Here is a 24,097-nt window from a genome sequence, read left to right on the forward strand (position 1 = left end):
CCGTGCTAGACAACTAACTTTGTACATCAGATTTTCTCTTTTTTGTTTTTTCAAAATAAAACAACATATGAACTTCAAACTTTGCAAGACACCAAAACGTTCTAACTAGAATGTGAGAAAAAACTTTCAGATTTTTTTGTCAAACATAAATATACGAAATTAGATTTTTTATTAAAAAATGTACTGTTTAGTATTTATATTGCACGAAAAATTCTGAAACTTTTTTCCCACATTCTAGTAAGAATGTTTTGTTGAGCCGCCAAGTTTGAAGTTCGTATGTTTTTTATATGGGAGAAACAAAAAAGACAAATATACTCGCACGAATCGTGATGCAAAAATGAGTGGCTAGATAAGGGGGTGTCCCGAAGCCTATGCTCTACCGAATATTTTCCCTATATTCGTATACCAGCTGCATTTTGCAAGACTGCTAGCCGCTGCCATCTTCTTCCCCAAGCCGCGCCGATCACGTCATGTCAATGTCGGCGCTCGTGTCCACACTGCGCGGCCCGGGTAGGCAGCAGCTCTTCTTTTCAACCACCGCCATGACCGTGAGGCAGGCGACGGGCTCCCACCTTCTCCGTATCCCTGAGTTCACGAAAGTCCGGAACATGGTGGCCATGGGGATGAAGATGAGATCAAGCAGGTTCGCCGTCTGCGGCCACAACTGGCGTATCAAGTGCTTTCCAAACGGCTTCACAGAGGAGCACGAGGCCTCCCACATCTCCCTGTCCATCGACAGTGCCAGCAGCAGCTCATGGACCAGCAGTCTATGGGCAAAGGCCCAGATGAGTGTACTTGACCACGCCGGAACGCCATGCTACACTCAAAGCTCGCAGCGTGACTTCTCCTTCACTTGGAGCTTGCTAGAGTTTGTCCGCCACGAGGATCTCGACAAGGAGAAGCATCTCAAAGACGACTGCCTGACCATCCTGTGCGACCTCACCGTCACCGTCAAGGTTGCGCCGATGCCGCCGTTCGCCTTGCGCGGTCAGCTCGCCGAAGCCATCTGGAGCAAGGAAAGACCGAACGTGAAGATCGAGGTCGGCCATCAGACCTTCGCCGCGCACCGGTGGATACTGGAGGCCCGATCCCCCGTCTTCAAGGCGGATCTCTCGATCGCCTCGAGAATCAACGACCACGAGGACACCGACCGAGTACTACGCGTGGACGACATGGACCCGCAGGTGTTCAAGGCTCTGCTCCAGTTCGTCTACACCGACTCGCCCCCCGAGACGAGCCTGCTCGAGGAGGCGTGGATGGCGGAGGGGCTGCTCGTCGCGGCAGACAGGTATGAGCTGGAGAAGCTGAAGCGCATCTGCGAGGAGGCACTGTGCCGGCGCATCAGCATGGGATCTGTGGCTGACACTCTGGAGTTGGCGGACCGACACCGTTTCCCCGTGCTGTGGGACGCGTGCATGCGGCTCCTCTCTTCTCCTGGCAATCTTGAAGCATTCATGGCGGCACATGGGTTTCGACACTACTACAAAACAGGGCTTTCGTCACAGAGCAGTTTTCACATTAGTCCCGGTTCAGTCACGAACCGGGACTAATATGAGCATTGGTCCCGGTTCGTGCGGCTAAAGCATTAGTCCCGGTTCACCTGCGAACCGGGACTAAAGGGTGCAATGCCCATTAGTACCGGTTCGTGGCACCAACCGGTACTAAAGGTTAGACCTTTAGTCCCGGTTCGAGCCACCAGCCGTTACTAATGGGGTTTGAGGCATTAGTACCGGTTCATGGCACGAACCGGTACTAAAGGTCTCATTTTCAAACTCTACCCCCCTGGTGGATCGCCTTTTCAGTTTTAGAAAAAACAAAAGAAAATGATGGAAATGTCAAAAAAATAAAATAAAATAAGTTTCCCATGTGATATGTGGTCTAGTTGTTGGGAAAATTAACAAATATGAATTTCGACTTTATTTGCAAAATCTCTCTGGAATTTCTTAAAATGGGCATAACTTTTGCATACGAACTCGGATGAAAAAGTTTTTTATATGAAAAATCATCTACTCGAAAAGTTACATCCGAATTTAACCTCGGAAACCTAACAGAAAAAAGATACGGGGCTTTTAAGATCTGGAGAGGCAAAAAAATTTCAAAAAATTTCAAACTGTGGTCAAACAATGGTCAAACTAATTATTCTAGAATATTAGTGTTACTAAATAATTATTTCAGTTTTTTTAAATTTTGGTCAAATCTAGTCAAAACTGTGGTCAAACCGTGGTCAAACAATGGTCAAACTAATTATTCCAGAAATATTAGTGTTACTAAATAATTATTGTTTGTTAAAACAATAGTTTCAAACTCAAACAGTGAAATGTGTCACTTCATGCTCAAGCTAAATTACTGAGGGTTAATAGAATTGACATCTTACTATTGTCAGGAAAACAACAAGTGCAGACTTGGAAACGAGGGAGAATAGAACCCGGAAGTTAAGCGTGCTCAGGCTGGAGTAGTGAGAGGATGGGTGACCGTCCGGGAAGTTAGATGATTTGGAATGATGAGGGGTGATTAGAGATTAGAGGATAAATGAGGGGTGGTGATTAGAGATTAGAGGTTAAAATAATTCAGAAATTTGAAAATCAAAAAAAAAATTAAAAAAAATTTGCAAAAAAAATTTCAAAATAAAAAATATCATAAAATTTCCTTTAGTCCCGGTTGGTAACCGGGACTAAAGGTGGAGCTCCAGGCTGCGTCCACGTGGACGGCCTTTAGTCCCAGTTCGTGTAAGAACCGGGACTAAAGAGGGGAGGCATTAGTAACGACCCTTTAGTCCCGGGACTAAAGGCCCTTACCAACCGGGACAAAAGCCCCCTTTTCTACTAGTGCGACAGCTAACAACGCATTGCCCCTCTGCTCTGTTGGATCTCGTCATCAAAAAGATGGCATGCCAAGAGAAGAAGAATAACGCCGGCGTCCATCGCTAGATATAGATAGTTGCAAGTTCTAACGAGCTTTGCACATTTTTCTTGATACAGCACTTTTTATATTATTATGGAAATCAAATTCGGCTCTTGGGAACATATGCTCCTGCATGGGAGCAAAAAATGGTATATGAAAATGTCAATTTTTTTAAAAATAAATAGATATGTTCATTGTTACACTCAAATGCTATCTGCAAACTTTTCGGTGAAAAGCTTAAGCATTTTGACATGCACAAAATAAAAACAAGTCGAACACCAACTCAAATGTAACACTTAATTATTATTTTTTGCACCCACGAAAATTGTCAAGGATGCTTGTTACACTAACATGAACATCTAATAAATAAAAATAATAATGTACTACTCATTGTTTTTTTAAATCAGAACTAAAAAACTAGAAGTCTATATAGGGTGCACCTAGGCACAGGAACCAAAGATCTGCTTCAGCATTTCCCTTGTCTATGTTTAAACCACTTAGATATTTACATACTTATTTGCTGTTGGTATATAAGTCGCGTAACCAATTAAAGGTCGAAAAAGTTATCAAATACATGTGAGGTTTAGACATTTGAATCTGAGAGAGTAATTAAAGTCTAGAGGAAGGGGTGTCAAATATGTGATCACCATGTTCCACCAAAGCCACACTGCAAGCTGCATCAACACATTAGTTGTGTGCATAAGGCTGTTTGGATTGTGCCCCAGCTAGCCCTACCAAATTATTGGTGTGACAAACTCAAGGGCATTACCAAAAAATTGGCAAGTTGTAGCTGTTTCGATTGTAGATTTGTAGCCCATAGTACTTGCCAATTTTTTTGGCCAAACCATTGGCTATCATTTGGTTTGAAGGCAAATAGTTGGCAACTTTGATTGACCTTTCTTTGATTTGTTTCGAATTTTTGGTATCAACTAAGCTCACATATATAACATGGCACGGATACAAAATTGTGAATTAACTAACACACAAAAATAAGCAAGCCTTCACAGAACTTCAGAATAACATTGTTCAGTTTATACATTAAGTAGCCATATGTTGTTCAGTACATAAGATTCATCGAAAAGACCAAATAAAGTTCACATATTAACATGCCATCCAAGACATAGACAGCCATGCACCATGTCTTCTTTATATAAACAAAATATGATGCATCCAAGTCTACTCCATATCGATAATGGATCAACATTGTTGGCCGCCCGGTGATTGTAGATCGGGAATGTGGTATTTTTTTTTCTTCCGTGTGTATAGGTGAGAAGAGAGAAGGGGAAAGTGCTGACATGTGAGAAAAGTTGTCGCATCCTTTATACCTCGGTGACCGGTTCACACCAGATTTGGCAACCAATTTTTTGGCGGATGATTTTCACGCACTGTTTTGCCCACGAGTTGGCAAAAATAAGATGTGGGCAGGCCGAAGTTGACGATGGCGAGCTAAAATAAGAGGCAGACCAAACGGTAGCCACAATCTGTGGGTGTGACTAATATTTTCGTAAGGTTATATTTGGTCCCAATCTAAATAGCCCATATAAATCGCTTCCCGCGTGTTAGGTGGGGTGCTCGCCCACATCGCAGGGGGGGGGGGGGGGGGGGGGGGGGGGGGGGGGTGGGACCGGCCCACTACACTATATGATAGATGTTGGTGTGGGCCACGTACGGTTTCTTATCCACGCAACAACTTATATGCCAAAATATTTTTATTTTTTTAAGTTTATTAAAATGTTTAACATGTATTAGAAAAATCACCAGCTGTTATTAAATGTTCAGCATGTATTCATAAATAATACATCACGTATTAAAAAAATTATCCATCTTCTATTTCAAACATTCATCTTGTAATTGAAATTTGTCCGTCATTGCGTTAAGAATTGTTGAACACGTATTTGAAAATATTCATCATGAATTCAAAAAGACTGTCATCTTCTAGTAAATAATCTTAACTAATCTTCATCACGTATTGAAATTATTTTTATCCTATATTTGCAAAATATTCACCAAATATTTTTAAAAGAATATACTGTACAACTTTGTACTAAATCAGCGACAAGTAATATGGAACGGAGGGAGTATTAAAAATTGTTCACATAAGAAGTTGAGTGTTCATTGTGTATTTCATGCAGTTCATAGGCATCCGAACCGTGCCCTTGCCCTGGTTTTTTCTGGAATTTTTTTCAAAGTTTTTTTTCTAAATGCCAAATCAGTTTTCCAATATTTTCAAAAACATAAAAATATTCAGTCATTGGGACAAAAATGGGTCCTTCCCCCTAGTTACGCACTGAGGGTGGAGTTGCAACTGGGAAAAAATTGGTCGGGCCCCCGTTGCATAATGAGGGTGGACTTAGAACAGGGATAAACAAAATGCGGGCCCTCAGTTACGTGCGGAGGGTGGACTTGCAACCGTGACAAGAAAAAAGGGCGGGGGCCCCGAATTGCAGCCCAAGTCATGAGTATATGGGTCGTACATGTACCAAAGCTGAGATGTCACGAGATCTCATTTTTGTTTCTACACATCGGTGTTAAATAGTAATTCAAACCTGATCTATATATCTCTGCACATATACCAGACCCGTTCTAGCCATATATACTCGAGCATGCACCTCCTGATTTTCAGCAAACCTCGCTTGGCTAGGACTAGAGGAAAACACGTCGACGAAAATAACAAGCACAATCAAATCCATCAGTAAACTGAGAGCCAACAAGGACAGACTGACTTTATCCTTAAAGATAATTAAGATAACTGGATTATCCCAACAAGAGAACTAAATTGTGGTATGCAAAATAGAAATACATTCCGCATTCAAAGTTTTATATTTAGATACTACTAAAGGTCCTACAAAAATTTATATGAAGTGCCCGCTTTCCAAAACGGTTCTTGTGTTGTTTACGGGCGAGTATATTTTAATACGTGGAGTATTATTAGAAAGAAAATACAGCCAAAGAGACTGCCTTTCTTCTTTTTCTTTTTTATAAAAGAAACCAAAGCATTTCTTTGCTCCTTTTTTGCGGCTATGGCATTTCTTTGCTGCATAGAAGAATGGCTACAATTTATACAAGAATCAAACCTGGGTTACTCGTCTCCGGGAGAGTGATAGCCACATTTTTCTGCTTTGTTTGTAATTTTTATTTTCATCAGGGGTGTTCTCGTAAGGCTGGGACTTGGCTAAAATATGGCTTCCCATGGAAATAACCCTTAAAACATTCCATGGGCATGGAAATGAACATGCAAAAAAATGTCTACTACTTAAAAAGTATGTAAGATTTCATCTTCGACTCAGTTTTCTCCCACCACCTTTACATCCAACCGTCCACTCCACCGATTTTTCCTCGTGTTTCATCCTCTTCTAGTTTTCATCAAACCAATCTTTGGTAATTTAATAAACCAGATCAATAAATAGTATAGCAAAAATTCATGATCCGTAAATAAATTGTTTCTTATGATAAAACCTCGTACCTATCTTTGGTAACTGAATAAATAGCAATAAATTGATGGCCAAGAAGTAAATAAATATCAATCAATCTCTTATATTTGGCAACCCAATCAAGCAGATTAATCATGTGCATATATCTATTTCATAAGTTTAAGAAATAGCTGAAAAATCTATGCTTTACAACCAAAACATAATCTTATTTTGTTTGTCCTCTTATATTGTGTTAAAAAATATTTGACCCCTGTGGCTGCGCACGGGCACATATCTAGTATATTAAAAATCTATGCTTTACAACCAAAACATAATCTTATTTTGTTTGTCCTCTTATATTGTGTTAAAAAACTGAAAAGTCTATGCTTTACAACCAAAACATAATCTTATTTTGTTTGTCATCTTATATTGTGTTAAAAAATATTTGACCCATGTGGCTGCGCACGGGCACATATCTAGTATATTAAAAAATAGAGGGACTTATATCGCAGCCTATGTATCATGAGAAGTAAACAAGCGTCAACTAAATTAATTTCTCAATCGCTGAAATAAAGCCCAAAAATGAACCAAAATTTTTTTGAAAGGAAAATTTAACCAGGATTAGAAAGGACAAATGCATACCGAATAATCAATTGTTTCACTTGTTATTATTTTTGGCAGGAAGTCCAACGGCAAATTACAATGCGCATTATAAAAGCGCACTATACATATGGCAACCTTCTCATATCATTCCCCAGCCTTAGAATCAAAATGGAAAGAGAAGAAAAGATGCGCAGGTGTAAAACGTAGGTTTTGAGGGAACTGGCTCAACCCTCAAAGGGGTGGCCTATCACATATATATAATAATGACATATACAAGTCCAATACCAATAAGGTATGGTTTACACAGTAGGGCTACAATACGAAGTCTAACACCCTCCCTCAATCTCAACTCACTCCTGAAGTATCTAGGAGGTTGAGATTGCGCCTACGGACCTCAAACATGGGAGAAGATAGAGGCTTGGTGAAGATGTCCGTAAGTTGATCTTTTGAAGAGATAAACCTGACTTGTAGTAGCTTCTGTGCAACTCGTTCACTCACAAAATGATAGTCAATCTCAATGTGTTTAGTCCGTGCATGGAACACCGGGTTTGACGACAGAAACGTAGCACCGATGTTGTCACACCAAAGGACCGAAGGATGTGGCTGAGCAACTCCTAGCTCTCGAAGTAGGGACTCAATCCATATAAGTTCAGCAGTTGCATTGGCAACCGACTTGTACTCAGCTTCTGTGCTGCTGCGGGAAACAGTGGATTGCTTGCGTGCACTCCAGGCGATCAGATTAGGACCCAAGAACACAGCATGTCCCCCCGTGGATCGCCTGTTATCTGGACACCCAGCCCAATCAGCATCAGAGAATGCAGAAAGAACTCCGGAGGAACTAGGGCGCAGGTGAATACCAAAGGAGACAGTGAGACACACATAACGCAGTATGCGCTTCACAGCAGACCAGTGTACATCAGTGGGAGCATGAAGATACTGGCACACCCTATTAACCGCAAAGGAGAGACCAAGACGCGTGATCGTCAGATACTGCAGGCCACCAACAATACTCCTGTACTCAGTAGCATCCTCAGGAGAGAGAAGAGCACCATCAGCAGCAGAAAGGGTGTCAATGGAGGACATGGGCGTAGGCGATGGCTTGCACTTGAGCATACCAGCACGGCGCAAGAGATCAAGATAGTACTTCTTTTGGGTGAGAGCCAAACTGCCACGAGACTGATGAGCGACCTCAATACCTAGGAAGAAATGAAGCTGTCCCAAATCCTTACCTGCAAAATCACGACCAAGTGCAGTCACAAGAGCATCAGCAGCCGTCGGAGATAAGCTCACCAGGACAATATCATCCACATACACAAGGAGGTACATGGTCACACTCGGTCACTGAAACAAGAACAGTGAAGTATCAGCCGTCGAAGGAATGAACCCATGAGTGCGTAGAGCTGAAGCCAGGCGAGCATGCCAGGCACGGGGAACCTGCTTATTCAGTCCATATATGGCCTTCGTCAGATGACAGAGATGATGAGGCTGAGTGTGATCAACAAATCCAGGTGGCTGCCGCATGTAAACCTCTTCTTCAAGCAATCCATGAAGAAAAGCGTTCTGCACATCAAGCTGGCGGAGAGACCAGCCGCGAGAAACTGCTAGAGACAGAAGAAGTCGAATAGTGGTAGGCTTGACAACTGGGCTGAATGTATCCTCATAGTCCAGGCCCTGACGCTATTCAAAGCCCTTAGCCACGAGGCGCGCTTTGTAGCGCTCAATGGAACCATCTGCATGTTTCTTCACCTTGAACACCCACTTCGAATCAATGATGTTGATGCGAGACGGAGGGGGAACAAGTGTCCAGGTCTTATTCTTCATAAGAGCATGATATTCTTGTTCCATAGCAGCCCTCTAGTGTGGAATACTCATAGCGGCTTGATAACTGAGTGGTTCGGCGGTTGGATCATCCACAGCATGAGCCAGGCAAGCAGCAAGATAGGTGACCGTGCCATCGATGCGCTCCTTGGGACGAACAATGCCACTGCGGCTGCGAGTGTGTGGACGCCGCGGGGGAGCAAACACCGGGGCCGGCGGGATGTCCGGAGCAGGTGAGGCTGGTCCAGGGGACTCCAGCGATGAAGGACTGGTTGACGTCGGGCCGGGCGACGGCGGACCAGGCGACAGCAGGCCAGGCGACGTAGGCCCCGGCGGCGTGTGAGCCGCTGCAGACGGGCGAAGTAGGCACCAAGGACGCCCGCGCGGATGGCGAGGGCGACGATGGAGGGGAGTCCGGGCGAGGAGGTGGCGACGGAGACTGCTCGGAGGATGCCGTCGCAGGCTCTGGCCCGGTCGCAGTAGCCAGCATGGGCTCCAGCCCAGGCGCGGTTGGAGACGGGGCGCCCGGTGCGGGGTCGAGGGCGGGAGGCGGTGCATGCACCGGCCGATCGATGTGCACCACAGGCGACGTAGCGGGTCCGTTAGGGAGGAGTTCCTGGCAAGCTCCATGTCCAATTCTTGCACCATGATTAGGTAACAACACAGGCGAATATGCAACATCTTCAAATTGGCCAGGCATAAGAGGAGATGAATGCATAGAAGGTGCTGTGGTGGATGACTGAGGCATGGCAAAAAAGGGAAAGACGGTCTCATCAAAAACAACATCCCGAGATATGTAGACTCGATTGGTTGGGATATGGAGACACTTGTAGCCTTTATGGAGAGAACTATACCCTAAGAACACACACTTTTTGGAGCGAAACTCAAGTTTGCGATCATTATAAGGACGAAGATGAGGCTAGCAGGCACACCAGAACACCTTAAAAAAGGTATAGTCTGGAATTTCACCTAAGAGAAGCTCAATCGGAGTTTTCATATAAAGAACACGCGTAGGTAATCTGTTAATGAGAAAACACGCGGTAGCAAAAGCATCACTCCAAAAACGAAAGGGTACAGAAGCATGGGCAAGAAGTGTGAGGCCGGTCTCAACTATATGTCGATGTTTGCGCTCAACAGCGTCATTCTGCTGATGTGTATGCGGGCATGATAAACGATGAGAGATCCCAAGCTTATTAAAGAAGGTGTTGAGGTTGCGATATTCGCCCCCCCCCCAATCTGATTGAACATGAATAATTTTATGCTAGAGTAGACGTTCAACATGCAATTGAAACTGTATGAATATATCAAACACATTAGATTTGCGCTTAAGAAGATAAAGCCAAGTGAAGCGACTATAGGCATCAACAAAACTGACATAATAGTTGTGACCACTAACAGATGTTTGTGCCGGACCCCACACATCAGAAAACCCAATTTCAAGAGGGTTCTTTACTTCTCTAGTAGATGAAACAAAAGGTAGCTGATGACTCTTGCCTTGCTGACAGGCATCACACACGGACATCTCTTTATTGCTAGACACTAATGGCAGCTCATGACGGTGGATTATGTGGCGAACGATGGGTGTGGCGGGGTGACCAAAGCGAGAGTGCCACTGGGAAGGCGACACACGAACACCGCTGAAGACGCACGGGGCGGATGGATCCTCCAAACGGTACAAGCCTTGGCTCAACTGGCCACTAAGCAGAACGTCCCGGGTTGCTCGATCCTTAACAAAAAAATTAAAAGGGTGAAATTCACATAGGACATGATTATCAAGGGTGAGCTTAGGGACAGATAAAAGATTACGAGTTACGGAGGGTACCCGTAAAACATTACGAAGATGGAGCTGCCTAGAGGGATGACTAGTTAAAAGAGATGCTTGGCCAATATGAGAGATGGGCATACCTACACCATTGGCGGTGTGAACCTGATCATACCCGCAGTAGGGCTGGTAGGTGGAGAGTTTGTTGAGCTCGTTCGTCATGTGATCCGTGGCGCCGGTGTCCATGTACCAGGCTGGATCAACAGGGTAGGATGGTGTGTATCCCTGCTCGACGCGTGGGTCCTTGCCCTTGGCGGCGATGTGGGCAGACGGGGTGGCAGCGATGTGGGCAGCCGGGGCGGCGGCGGGAGGACCAAAGTCTGCCATGGCAAACTGGCGCTCGTTGCCCTTGCCGTCGTTGCCGATGCTAAGGAAGCTCCTCTGAAAGCGGCGGTGACACTTGGAGGCGACATGGCGTTCACGACCACATAGCTGGCACACCACCCTAGTGTTTGGGCCCCCACCCAGGGTCGATGCAGGGGCGGGGCTGCCTTGCTAGGTGACAGGGCAGGTGGGCGCTGGCCACGAGAGGCCCAGATGGCCGCCGACTGGGCGGTGATGGTGGCGGTGGAGCGACGAGCCTCGACGCGTTGCTCGGTGAAGAGGAGGCGTGAGTAGAGCTCGTGAGGAGGCATCGTTGGCTTGGCGTTGTGGACGGCCTCGGCGAGATTGTCGTAGTCGGCGTCGAGGCCATTGATGACGAAGCCGGCGAACTCCTCGTCGCTAAGCGGCCGACCAATAGAGGTGAGCGTGTCCGCCAGCACCTTCATCTTGTTGAAGTAGGTCGTAGCGGAGGAGTCCGGCTTCTTGATGTCGGCGAGTTCGCTGCGAAGGGCTATCGAGCGAGAGGTAGAGACCTGGGCAAAGGCGTGCTCCAGGGTCGTCCAGGCGTCCATGGAGGTGGCGGCGAAGAGACAAAGGCCAGCGACCCCGTCGCCGAGGAAACCCTGGATGGCAGAGAGGATCGCCTGGTCCTGCTGCACCCACATACGGTGTTTCGGGTTGATGGTCGGGCCGTGGACGGTAGGGATGACCTGCGGAGGACACGGTAGCGAACCATCAACAAACCCGATGAGAGACCGGCTGCGTAGCAGCGGTAGGACCTTGGCGCGCGAGAACAAGTAGTTGTCCGGCGTGAGTCGGATGTCGATCAAGTTGTCAAAGTCGAACGGCCCGGTGGGCGTGATTGCGCCAGCAGCAGGGACGATTGGCGGCGGAGCCGTGACAGGATCCACGACCGCGACCGATGCCGCGGGTGGTGGCGCGGGGACGATCGGGATCACGGCCGCGGGTGGTGCCGTGAGCGAGGCCGCGGGTGGCTCCGCGGGCAGCGTCTCCCCCGAGGTCGCCGGGATGACGGCGAGTGTCAAGGAGGATCCAGAGGAGGCCATCGCGGGCGGCGGCGGCGCGACTGGTGCTGAGGCCGTCGCGGGCGGTGACAGTGGGATCGGCACTGAAAACAAGGAGCCGACGGCGGTGGTGCCGAAGAACTGAGGCACTGACGGAGCCGGGGGCGAGGTGGGAGGCTGAGGAGGGCGGCAAGCGACGCGGGGATAGACCCGGAGCTGGCGGCGCCCGAAGCGGAAGCGTCATGGCGTCGGCGGCGGCAGCCCTAGGGTTTAGGGTTTTGGTGCGGCGGCGGCGGGTGGGGTGAAGGTGGAGGACCTAGGTTAGACTCGATACCATGTAAAACGTAGGTTTTGAAGGAACTGGTTCAACCCTCAAAGGGGTGGCCTATCACATATATATATAATGATGACATATATAAGTCTAATATCAATAAGGTATGGTTTACACAATAAGGCTATAATACGAAGTCTAAGTCAACAGCACCAGAGAGTCGCTCCTCAAGTACCCAGAAAGTCAATCGATCGATAAGGTTCGATCTGCTTGATTGATCAGCTAAGAATTAAATACTAATCAGTAGTTCTTGGAGACGGCGGCGGTGGTGAGCGCCTGCCTGAATTGGTTAACGGCGCAGGGGACGCGGAGGATGCCCTCCTGCTTGTACCCGAACTCCTGCGCCGCCATCTCCAGCAGCGCCGCCAGCGACGGGTGCCGCAGCGCCTCCACTCGCACCACGAACCGCTCGCACTCCTCGTCGCCATCGCCCACAACCAGCACCGGCACGCACCCACGCGGCACGCCGTCGCTGCGGTCGCTCACCGGGTCCGAGAAGCTCAACCGCCGGATCAGCTCCCTCATCGTTGGTTGATCAATGACGAACGAACTGATCTTGTAGGAGATAGTATAGGTAATTAGGTATATAGCTAGCTGCTAGCTAGATCTTAGGCCTTGATCGATGTGAATGCATATGTGCCGTGTTTGTGATTCTTGGCATTGGCTTGGGGCTCTCCTTTTATAGCCGATGGAATGTTTGATTGGATCATGAGTACCCGAGCGTGTGGTGAGAGAGAGAGAGAGAGACGTGGCGGGTAGAAAGAGAGAGAGGAATTTTGTTAGCTTACTGTTCTGTGGTGGCGTTTGCAGTCGTAGTTTGGGTCAACCTCCATTGGGTTCAAACATGTTGGCTGTCGTATCATCAGCATCGTTGAAAGTTATGACCATGGAATTTGGTTAGCTACACGCATTATAATACAAATACTATTGTCCTCATTTACCCAGCTACTAGCTAATAAGACCCGGCTGGTCAGTGTGCTAGAATTTAAAAGTTGAAACAGCTCGTGTATGGGCAATGATTTTTTTTTTTCAAAGCTGGATTTGACAAGAAGAATTTATGCTTCGTCGAGATGCATGTATGTTCGTTAATTAGAGTGCGAATTAGACATGCACTAACGTTTTTTTTTCAGGAAATAAACACTATATTAATGCACATATATACAAAAAATGCGCATGCATCCTGTGACATGTACTGAGCTCACGCAGAGTTTCGTACAAACGCACGCGTGCAACTGAAATATGCGTGTGCATCCATGATCCAATTATATAGATCATGTATGCTAACTAACCACCGTTGAAGATTACGAAGAGTCCTTTCCTGAACGTTGACAAAACATGTTTGTCGTGAATATTAATCAGTTTGAAATTGAATCAAACCTAGCTACCGCGCGTGCCCCACATGCATGTTTTTATGGTACCCTGTACTGTTATAGAGGGAAGGGAGCAGTATACCATATCATCCACCCTTGATTTTGTGAGGGTACTCTAGTCATAATTTTGTTTTACAGTACAAAATAACGTCAGCCCATTAAGAATCGGCTGGTCTGTTCATTGCCCTGCCCCGAGCCGTAGCCGAACTCGATGCCGCGTCCCTATTTCCCGGTGCACTACCGCCAACGCCGACGGGCTCTCGTTGATCTCGCCGTCATCTGACCGTGTCCTCGCACCTCCAGGTTCCAGCCGCGCCTCCCGCTGGGGTGTGCATCGCCCTCACACACACGTTCACGTCCTGGTCAGTACAGGATCGCAAACTTTCCCACCTTCCATGGTGGTTCATTTAACTCTTGGTCGGTGGAGATGCTGTGTTTTGGTTGATCTATAGAGCCCGTCGATTGGTTTGCTTCTGAAATACGCACTGCATCTAATTTCCTTAGCTGCCGCTGAAGAAGAGGAGCTCGTCAGGCTCGCACAACTGTGCCATACTGCTGACCGCCCGGAAGGGGATGCGGATGAAAACGAGATGCAGCAGTTTCCAACGGAAGAGGAAGGGGAGGGGGGCTCGTCGAGGAAGACGACGCGGCTGCGTGTGGCAGGCACCTCGAGCATAGCTGGCGCGGAACCGGCTCCTCTACCGTGCCTTGTGGCACGGCAGGGTGCTAAGTGCTCTACCTTTGGGCCTTTATCAGCCATCAGATCTAGTATGAATGTCTCAGATCTCTTGCTACAGAGAGCAAAACAGTGCATGCGCTACAGTTCAGGAACAGTGACTTTTAGCACAATGTTCGAACAGTGAACTTGCTACAGTAGCCGTGCTGTGCCTTCCGTTCCTTCCGCTGCGCGAGCACTGTAGCACCCTGCCGTGCCAGAAGGCACGGTAGAGGAGCCGGTTCCGGCTGGCGTTTGGCGGCGTAGTAACGTCGATCCACGGGAATGGTCCACAATGGAGATGCTCGAAAAGCGGCTGCCGGAACCCGAGACGAGAGGCGCGTGCGGGAAAAGGGCACTAACTTTTTTCCACTCCCTAAATTACCCTCACAACACGTATACTGCTGCTCGTGGACCTGCCAGTTCCACCGCTACTGTTGACGATGGGACTGGCCCAAATTGAGCAGTATAGATCCATCACAACCCTCAGATTTCTTGAATAGACGGCCCATATTGATGACAGGGTACGGTAAAAGAGCTCATGTTTCTGTACTGGCCTACAAATTCTTCCTTTTTCTTGGTGTGAGGTGGACTTTGGGGTTCTAATTAACATGCATGTAAAGCGGTATTCTATGGTTGGCCAGGCTTTGACAGCGCTATCGATGGAGAAGGGAATGTGAATGATCTCTACGATATGATCAACCAGCGGAACTTCTCAATCTTTTTTCCTAGGATTTGCACTTGTCCATAACTCGATCGACCAGTAAATTGAACGAACGTGTGACTTTTTTTTCCTACATGGAAGAGGCGGGCGTGCATGAGCATCACATATATAGGCACGTAAGGACGCATGAGATTAATGAGAGAAGTTGGTCATGAATCCACTAATGAGTTTGTCATCGTTGTATCTTGTCGACCGTGAACAACATCGAGAAATACAACCGACCAAGCACTTTTTTTTTTTGCTAGAAACGACTGAAGTACATGCAAAGACTTGTAGAGGAACAAACTTCGTTGAATCGGCACAATAGTAGATTGTTGCGTGTGGCTGAGACAGCAATCTCGCCAAGAAAATTGACAGGGGGATCACCGTCGATCTAGGCAAGTTACCACACTAGTATTGCGAGACCAGGCTAAAGACCTTGCTTGCAATGATCGACATAATAGATCCAACGACGACGATACTTCATCGAAGATGTGCATGGAGTTATGCCGATAGACGACACAAATAACAAACATGTCGTCCATGAGAACGTGATTGAAACCAGAAGACATTTATACATCATATCCTATTTTCTTAAATGAAAGGTAGATCACATTCTACCTTATATATTTCAAGACAGGCTGGGGCCCAGAGACCAGACATTTATACATCATATCCTGACTGTTAAATAGTACTTCCTCCGTTTTTATTTACTCCGCATAGTAGTTTTGGTCAAAGTCAAGCTTTACAAACTTTGACAAAGTTTATAGACAAAAATATTAACATATACAATAACAAATCAATACCATTAGATTCGTTGTTGAATGTACTTCCACATCATATAGATTTGTTATGCTAGATATTTATATTCTTTTCTATAAATTTGGTCAAACTTTACAAAGTTTGACTTTAGTCAACTCTAATATGCAGAGTAAATAAAACGGAGGGAGTATTCGGTAATCCACTTCTGAGCCCAGGCTCAGCTGCACCCGCCTCGACGAAAAAATCAAAACAAATACTATTTTTTTAAAATTCCTATTTTCTTGTGTGGTAGATAATTTGATGCGTGAGGTCCGGTCCAATTTTTAAATCATTTGGACATTTGAGCAGCTCTCGGCAAAAAAGACAAATTCGGGGTCTGTAAAAATGTTTGTTGTTCATGCACTGTTTTGACCCGATTTGTCTTTTTTGCTTCTAAAATTTAGAGCGGACCTCACGTGATAAATTGTCTACCATGAAAAAAAAGATTGGAATTTTTTGAATTTTTTTATTTTTTTTGTGATTTTTTTCCTGGGCAGGTGTAAATGAGCCTGGGCACCGAAACGCCACATTCGGGAGTATTTCACCTTTTCCCAACTCTCTCTCTCTCTCTCAGATCAGTCGGTGATTGTTTTGTGAACAAACACTAATACATGCTTATAAGACGTACATGCCATAATTTTGTACCAGAAAAATGGCAGCCCATGCACATGCCAGTTCTCCGGTGCATGCAAGGCCCGTGTGCTTGCAACTTGCAAGTCGCAGCCGAAAAACTGGATCGGCTGATCCACCTGCATTAAAGAAAAATTGGATCTCCACCTGAATTAATTTAATACGGTTAATACTAACTAATCAAGCGGGGCGGCGGTGGGTCAGTCAGTGGTTCGTCCTGGGTCACCGGCTGAAGTGCTGGACGCGCGAGTCGATCGAGTCGATCGGCGACTTGACCCGAGCGCACGGCTCGATCATAGCACGGACCGCACCACACGCTCCCACCAACCCGTACAACTACCGGACAAACTGCTGGTCGGGCAGGACTACGTACGTACAGTACATCACATGTCCTGGTAATAGAAATTGCGTCGACAGTTGCTCCATCTCACCATGTGGATCGAACATAGATTGTGCGGTCCATGGTGTCTGTTCGTGTCGTACGTACGTAGGTCGTTGTCCCGGTCGCCCGGCGAAGCTGCCGCCGAGCTTCCGATCCATGAGAGCACAGAGAAACAGTTCATTTGGACGAGGTACGTACGGTCGTTTCATGCCGCCCTGAGATTCTCCTTTGGCTGGTTTTACTGGTCCTACTTTGCTTACGTCGCACACACGTGCTTAATTGCATTACTGATTGAGATGAAGATTGCACTTGCAAGTGAGACAAGGACTAAGTACGTCCAATGCATGTCATTCAACTCTTCAAACTGAAGCAGCAGCACTGACCAGAATCATCAGGCCAACTTTTACATCTACCTCGATCCTGGAAACTGGGGAGCCTTAGGGTACGGTACACTGTACATGATAGAAAGTTAGTGCTAAAAAAATTTGTCACGTTTCAAGTATTCACTCTAGACGCGCGTACAGAATTTGGATATTGTCGCAGCCTGACTACTGTGATTAGCGGATGTATCTCTCTGTCTCTCTCCTAAGAAGTATAGTACTCCATGAGAAGTAAAATTTGCATATTTTATATGCCAGTGGGAATTTGAGATTGACCATCTGTAAAGTTGCAACTCTAAAAGCTACTCCCTTCGTTTATAAATATAAGTTGTTCTAACTTTTTTTAAATTAGATGTATAGACATATTTTAGTGTGTTTTCACTCGTCTTAATTCGTATATAATTCTTCTTTTAGTTGGTTCAAAAGAATATTCAAAATATCTTATATTTGTGAATGGGAGATAGTATTTGTGCATACATCCGATTTTTATCTAGACATATTTTAGCGTTATATACATCCGTATCTAGATAAATATAAAATAAATAATTTGAGACGAAGGGAGTATATAGCAACTAAGTGATCTTACGAGAGTTTGAGATAAAAAATTAATATTGTCCTTTGTGTTGAGTAGTCGTTCGGAATGAAAATATATTCGACGGAAAGAACAGTTGACCGATCGACCAATCAAACGAGCAGACGCAATCTCATCACGTCACCGTCAGATAACCAATGCTCCGAGAATAGTCTGGACCAGCGGTTTCGCGTACTCCCTCCGTCCTTTAAAGAGTGTACTTCCAACTTTGTTGGAGGGTCAAACTATCTTAAAGTTTGATCAAGTTTGTACAAAAATATATCAACGTTTGTGAAATCAAATAGGTATACGATGGAAGTATATCTTATCACGAATCTAATGCTACTAATTTGATGGCATAAATATTGATGTATTATTATATAAACACGGTTAAATATAAAAAAGTTTGAATTTCCAAAAAAGTTGGAAGTACACTCTTTAAAGGACGGAGGGAGTACGTGAGAAGGACGCTGACTTTAACAATCCACCCAAAAGTTTTGACCAGGGCAATTGCGAAATGATTGCCGACGTCTCTTAGGCCGCTCCAGATCAAGCCTTCACCGGCCGGTCAGGTAAATTAAGGTGCAATAGCTTTTTGCGGAGAAAGGTAAATTGATTAGCTAGCGACGTCATTCTTCTCCAACCAGGTGAATCCGTCCAATTCACTGTTCTAGAAGCCATGTGAAGAGCAATAACGCTTAGTCGATTCTTTTGAGTAAGACCGGATGCATGCCAACAATATTGGCCGGGACCAGTGGATCATGATGCTATATCATTCATGCTAGATTCTGTGATATCTTGGTCGATTGACGACTCTACGCAGCAAGCATGGAAAATGTGTGAGGGAATATAACTGAGACCACATATAATGGCCGAAATGGATACTTCTAACCGAAATTGCTAATGAAAGTCGAGGTCCATCAAGCTCAAAATTTTAAAGATTTAAAATTTAATTTTTTAGGTTCCAAAAAAACTGAAAAAGGACACAAAACATATCTTATCTGTATCTGTTTGTTTTATCAATTTATACAAAGGTCTCTTCACCAAGAACTCTTCAGCAACGATCGATGAACTAGCCTCCCTGCAGCAGCGGGGAAGTTTTTTTTCTTTTAAACAATAACACTTGGACGATTACGAAAGTACCCTACTGAGCTCGAGCTCAAACGAGCTCTGATGAACAGTAAAATGAAAAAAAATGAAAAAAAAATAAAATTTTGAGTTTTTCTGTGGTAAGCTTTGGCAAATGTTTAAAGTGTTTGCAAAGTTCAACATGAGATCACATTCTTGGATCGCTTCGAGGATGGCGGTCTGCTTCGCCAAATCCGCCGTCCAAGCGACCTCGATCCTCCATGCATAAGCCCGCAGCCGTCTCCGCCGCATCGTCCGCTTCTGGATGCTCCTCTTCCTCCTCCTCCTCCTCCATGGGTTGGGTGTCCTGCTCCGCTTCTGGCTCCTCCTCCTCCTCCGACTCAGGCGAATACATAGACAGATTGCCAGGGAGACGAGCGGTGCGCCTGGCCCGGATCTCCTCCTCAATCTGCAACCGACGTTCCAGCGTCAACATTGCATTGGTGGTGATCCTGTTCCGGACCATCGTTACGGGGTGGTGGGAGGGAGAGGGAAGTTGGCGGCACGGCGGAAGGGAGAGGGAAGTTGGCGGCGTGGCGGAAGGGAGAGGGAAGGAATGAGACAGGCTAGGGTTGAACCCGCCCGCGAGCTAGGCTACGGTTCCTCCCCCCCGCAGCCGCCGGCCACACGCGCCCCGCCTCCCTCTCCCCCTCCCCCGTGTTCCCATCCGCTCGCTCCCCCCCCCGCGGGCGACGGGCGGGCCCCTGCCGCTCCCTCTCCTCCGGAACCCCTCCCCGTCCCTCTCCCTCTCCGTCGCCGCCAACTGGGTCCGCCGGGCCTTGCTCGCGTGGCGCTGGCGGCGGCGGGCCGTCCCTTCCCCGTACGATCATGGGGGCGCGGGGCCCTCCCGATGGCGGCGGTGCAGCTCGGCCGGCTGCGGTGTGGCTCTGCGGCGGGATTTCGGCGGGCTTCGAGGCCCTTAGTGCGGCGGCGCGGCCGTTGGCCGCAGGGCGGCGTGGCGTTTCTGGTGGCTGGCCGCGCCCGCGCGGCCTAGATCTGGGCCCTTTCGGGCTCCATCTGGGCTAGGGCGGGCCGGCGATTCGGTGCGCGGTGACGCTGCTCCCTGGTTGGTGGCGAGGACGCGGTGGTCTGCGGGCGGTGGCAGCTTGGTCACCGGCGAGCTGCAGCGTGACGGCAGGGGCTGTCCGGACCCTTTTGGGTCCGGCCGGGCCTCGGTGCCTGGCAGGCCCCTTGTCCGTGCGTCCGGTCGGCTCCGCAGCGGCGGTGGTGGTTGTCCCCTCACGCCGGCGATGTTGCGGATGCCCCTGAGGCTACTATCTCTTCTCCCGTCCTCCAGGTCACGTGTCGGTAACCTCAAGGAGACGGCAAAGTTGATTCGGTGACCGTGATGGCACATGTTGGTGGGCGGCGTGATGGGCGGTGCACTATGATTCGTCTGGGGTCGTAGTGGGGGTTTGGGTTGGGAGAAATCTCCGGCGGCTCGTCCGGCCCCGACGCGGCGACGCCTGTGGGTACCGCCGGACCTTCCTGAAGGGCGTCGGGTACACCCTCCCCCACTGCCCCCTGCGTACCGGGGGAAACCCTAGGACTAGTCCGGGAAACAGCGGCGTCGTCGTCGCCTCCTTCTTGAAGGTGTTGCTTGGTACACGGCGCTTCGGAGTGCTGGGAGCGTGGTGGTACTTCTCCGGAGGGTGCAACGGTCGCCGGTCATCTCCGTTTCGTTGATCCGTCGTTGTTGGCATTTGTTTCTCTTTCTTTTTTCTCTGTTTTTCTTTGGGCTTGTTTGTGCTGCGGCCCCAGCACCTATCGTTGGATGTATCGGTGGTTGCTTTGTAATACAAAGCGGGGGGAAACCCTTTTCGTAGACAGGCTAGGGTTCTGCTGCCGCTGTCTGGCTTAAATAGACGGGCTTGCTCCCCGGGCGGCACGCCTAAGCGACCCCATGCATCGCCGTGAATGCATCCACATCGAGAACCGGAGGAGGCATCCGTCGGACTGCCGATCTCTACGTGTGACCATGTGGGCCTTGGCGAACGTGTCTGGGTGCGTACGGGCCTCCTCATATCTGCCCTAGATATGAGTCGGATATGAGGAGTGCCCGTCAGTTCTGGCTTTTGGGCTGGCTATGGAAAGCTCGGTTGAGTGCTTTTTTTTCTGTCCGGGCACGGACCAGGAAGCCCGTCCGGACATATGGCAGGACCATCTCATGTAACAATCACTTCGCTGGAAAACGTACTCTGTTCACGCTGCCATCCTTGACATGCGGATGAACACGCGCACATCTCGGTCAGCGGGTCAAGTGTCAATTTCTTTCGGGGAAAAACAACACAAGGTTCAAACATGTTTAGATGTCCAAAAAAATCGGTTTTCTCTACGTCTATCTATATCAGTTATTTTGAAAGTTAATAATTTGGCAGCTGATGAATTGAATGACGCGCTGAGTTTTGCATGCATGTCTTGATGTTGTACATCCACTCTCCTGACAAAGTGTTCTAGGCTTGTTTCCTGCTATATTCTACTATGTTTCTTTTCAAATGGAGGCAAATGTAGTCTTATCAATTAATTACGCAGAAAAATAATCTCTCATTTTCGGTTTATAAGGCTTATCTCAAAATTTTAGTGTTTTCCATTTTATAAGGCTCAATTTGATTGTTCCCGATCACATGTTCAAATTCCAAGGTGCATTAAATCATTATATGCAAGTATTAAGAGAAAATTGACCAATGCATGTACTTTATGCATGCATGTATTGCAATTAATACATTGGTAAACATATTTTTTTAGAAAACAAAAGCATTAATTGGGTGTTTTTGCAAACTACAAAAAGTATTCCACCACTCACCATCTACCTTGGTTGGTGAGATCTTTGAATTGAGCCCTATAAACTGGAAAGTAGGGAGTATCACCTAATTAGTTAGTATAAATCGGACAAAATTAGTTACAAAATTGTTCTACGAAGGCAAACAAGCAAAACCCTATGAGTCATGTGGACTAATCCCAAACCATGATGCCGCACGGCCACAAAGGTATACCAAGAAACACTTCCATGTTCCAACGTGCTACTCTTTAAAACCCCAGGCAAATAGGGGTCTCAAACTTGCAGAGGTACCCCCATCGGTCGGCTAGGACCAGAGGAAAATACATCAACAAAGATAACATGCACAATCAAATCCACCAGTAAATTGAGAGCCAACAACAAGGATGGACTGCCTTTATCCACGAAGATAAGTGGATTTTCCCAGCAAGAAATAAGTTGTTGTATGCAAAATAAAAAATACATTCAGCGTTCAAAGTTTATATTTAGAGACTATTAAAGTAAAAAAATACTAAATGGCCATTTGGTGTTTTGATTTTCTTTTTGCATGGATAAATATTCCAAGTAAGGTCTTACAAAAAATGGTATGAAGTCCCCGCCTTCAGAAACGGCTCTTGTAAATGAACTTATTTAAAAAATAAATATGTCTAGATACATCCATTTATCTGACAAGTATTTTCGACTGGGGGGGTATGTTTTAAGAAAGCAAGATACATGGAGCATTATGAGCAAGAAAATTCAGCCAAAGAGACTTTTTTTCTTCTCCTTCTTTCTACAGGAAACCAAAGCATTTCTTCGCTGCATGGACATAATGGCTAAAATTTATAGAACAGCAAAAAAACCTGGGTTTACTTGTGTCCGGGATAGAGCTAGCCACTTTTTTTGCTTAAAAAACATGAATTTATGTTTGTATTTTTCGAAAAAAAGGTGTTCTCGTGAGGCTTCGACCTGGTTAACATATGCCTTCCCATGGAAATAACCCTCAAAAAAATCCATGGGCACAGAAATGAACAAGCAAAAAGAAATGAAAACAATAGATGGGCTTATATCTCAACCTCTGCATCATGAGAAGTAAACATGCGTCCACTGAATCAATTTCTCACTCGCTAAAAAAACAGCCCAAAAAGTGAGCCATATTTTTTTTTGGAAGGGAAGTTAACCAGTATTAGAAAGGAGACACATGCATACCGAATAACCAACGAGATAGGATTTTCAGCACCCGGGTGCCCCTACACCCTCTATGGACAGTAAATTAAAAACAAATAAGAAAATAAAAAATCTGAAACTTTGGGACATCGAACATGATAAAACTTTTGATGATCTTGTAAAGTTTTAGCTAAAAATAACTTTCGAATTGTTTCAGTTGTTATTTTTGACAGGAGGTCTAACTGTAAATGACAGTTCGCGTTATACAGCCCACATGCATACATATGGCAGGCAACCATCTCATGTCATTCCCCAACCAGAAGAAAACAAAATGGAAAGAGAATAAAAGATGGGGAGGAGACTCAACTAGTCAACAGCACAGAAGAATCGCTCCTCAAGTACCCAGAAAGCCAATCGATCGATAAGGTTCGGTCTGCTTGATTGATCAGCTAGAGAATTAATTAGTAATCAGTAGTTCTTGGAGACGGCGGCGGTGGTGAGCGCCTGTCTGAACTGGTTGACGGCGCAGGGGACGCGGAGGATGCCCTCCTGCTTGTACCCGAACTCCTGCGCTGCCATCTCCAGCAGCGCCGCCAGCGACGGGTGCCGCAGCGCCTCCACCCGCACCACGAACCGCTCGCATTCCTCGTCGCCGTCGCCCACCACCAGCACCGGCACACACCCGCGCGGCACGCCGCCGCTGCCGTCGCTCACCCGGTCCGAGAAGCTCAGCCTCCGGATCAGCTCCCTCATCGTCGGTTGATCGCTGGCGGACGAACTGATCACGTAGGAGATAGTATATGGTATATAGCTAGCTGCTAGCTAGACCTTAGATTTGGATCGGTGTGAATGCATATGTGCCGTGTTTGTGATTCTTGGCATTGGCTTGGGGCTCTCCTTTTATAGCCGACGGAATGTTTGATTGGATCATGAGTACCCGAGCGTGTGGTGACTGGTGAGAGAGAGAGAGAGAGGAATGGAAGGTTTACTGTTCTGTGGTGGCGCTTGCAGTCGTGGCTGGGGTCAACCTCCTCTGTGTTCAAACATGTTGGCTGTCGTATCATGAGCATCGTTGAAAGTTATGACCATGGAATTTGGTTAGCGACACGCATTATAATACAAAATACTACTGTCCTCAATTACCCAGCTAGCTAATAAGACTCGGCTAGCTCAGTGTCCTAGAATTGTAAAAGTTGAAACAGCTCGTGCATATGGGCATTGATTTATTTTTTTCAAGGGCAGGATTTGACAAGAAGAATTT

The 24,097-nt window shown here is 46.7% G+C and overlaps 3 protein-coding genes across 3 annotated transcripts; 1 reads left to right on the forward strand and 2 right to left on the reverse strand.

Annotated features, from left to right (window-relative positions):
• The first annotated feature begins 470 nt into the window (after positions 1 to 470).
• Positions 471 to 2,623, forward strand: LOC109743719 (BTB/POZ and MATH domain-containing protein 3-like). Its single transcript, XM_020302804.2, has one exon. The coding sequence runs from the start codon at positions 471 to 473 to the stop codon at positions 1,548 to 1,550; it is 1,080 nt and encodes a 359-aa protein (XP_020158393.2). The 3' UTR covers positions 1,551 to 2,623.
• A 9,681-nt stretch (positions 2,624 to 12,304) lies between these two features.
• LOC109743718 (auxin-responsive protein SAUR71) lies at positions 12,305 to 12,980 on the reverse strand. The gene has a single exon (XM_020302803.3). It carries the CDS (start codon positions 12,757 to 12,759, stop codon positions 12,475 to 12,477), a length of 285 nt encoding a protein of 94 aa, XP_020158392.1. The 5' UTR covers positions 12,760 to 12,980; the 3' UTR covers positions 12,305 to 12,474.
• Positions 12,981 to 22,757: 9,777 nt separating this feature from the next.
• Positions 22,758 to 23,719, reverse strand: LOC109743716 (auxin-responsive protein SAUR71). The gene has a single exon (XM_040394838.3). It carries the CDS (start codon positions 23,587 to 23,589, stop codon positions 23,305 to 23,307), a length of 285 nt encoding a protein of 94 aa, XP_040250772.1. The 5' UTR covers positions 23,590 to 23,719; the 3' UTR covers positions 22,758 to 23,304.
• Between the last annotated feature and the right edge of the window lie 378 nt (positions 23,720 to 24,097).

The sequence above is a fragment of the Aegilops tauschii genome, chromosome 7 (assembly GCF_002575655.3).
Source record: "Aegilops tauschii subsp. strangulata cultivar AL8/78 chromosome 7, Aet v6.0, whole genome shotgun sequence".
In the NCBI taxonomy this organism is placed as follows: domain Eukaryota; kingdom Viridiplantae; phylum Streptophyta; class Magnoliopsida; order Poales; family Poaceae; genus Aegilops; species Aegilops tauschii.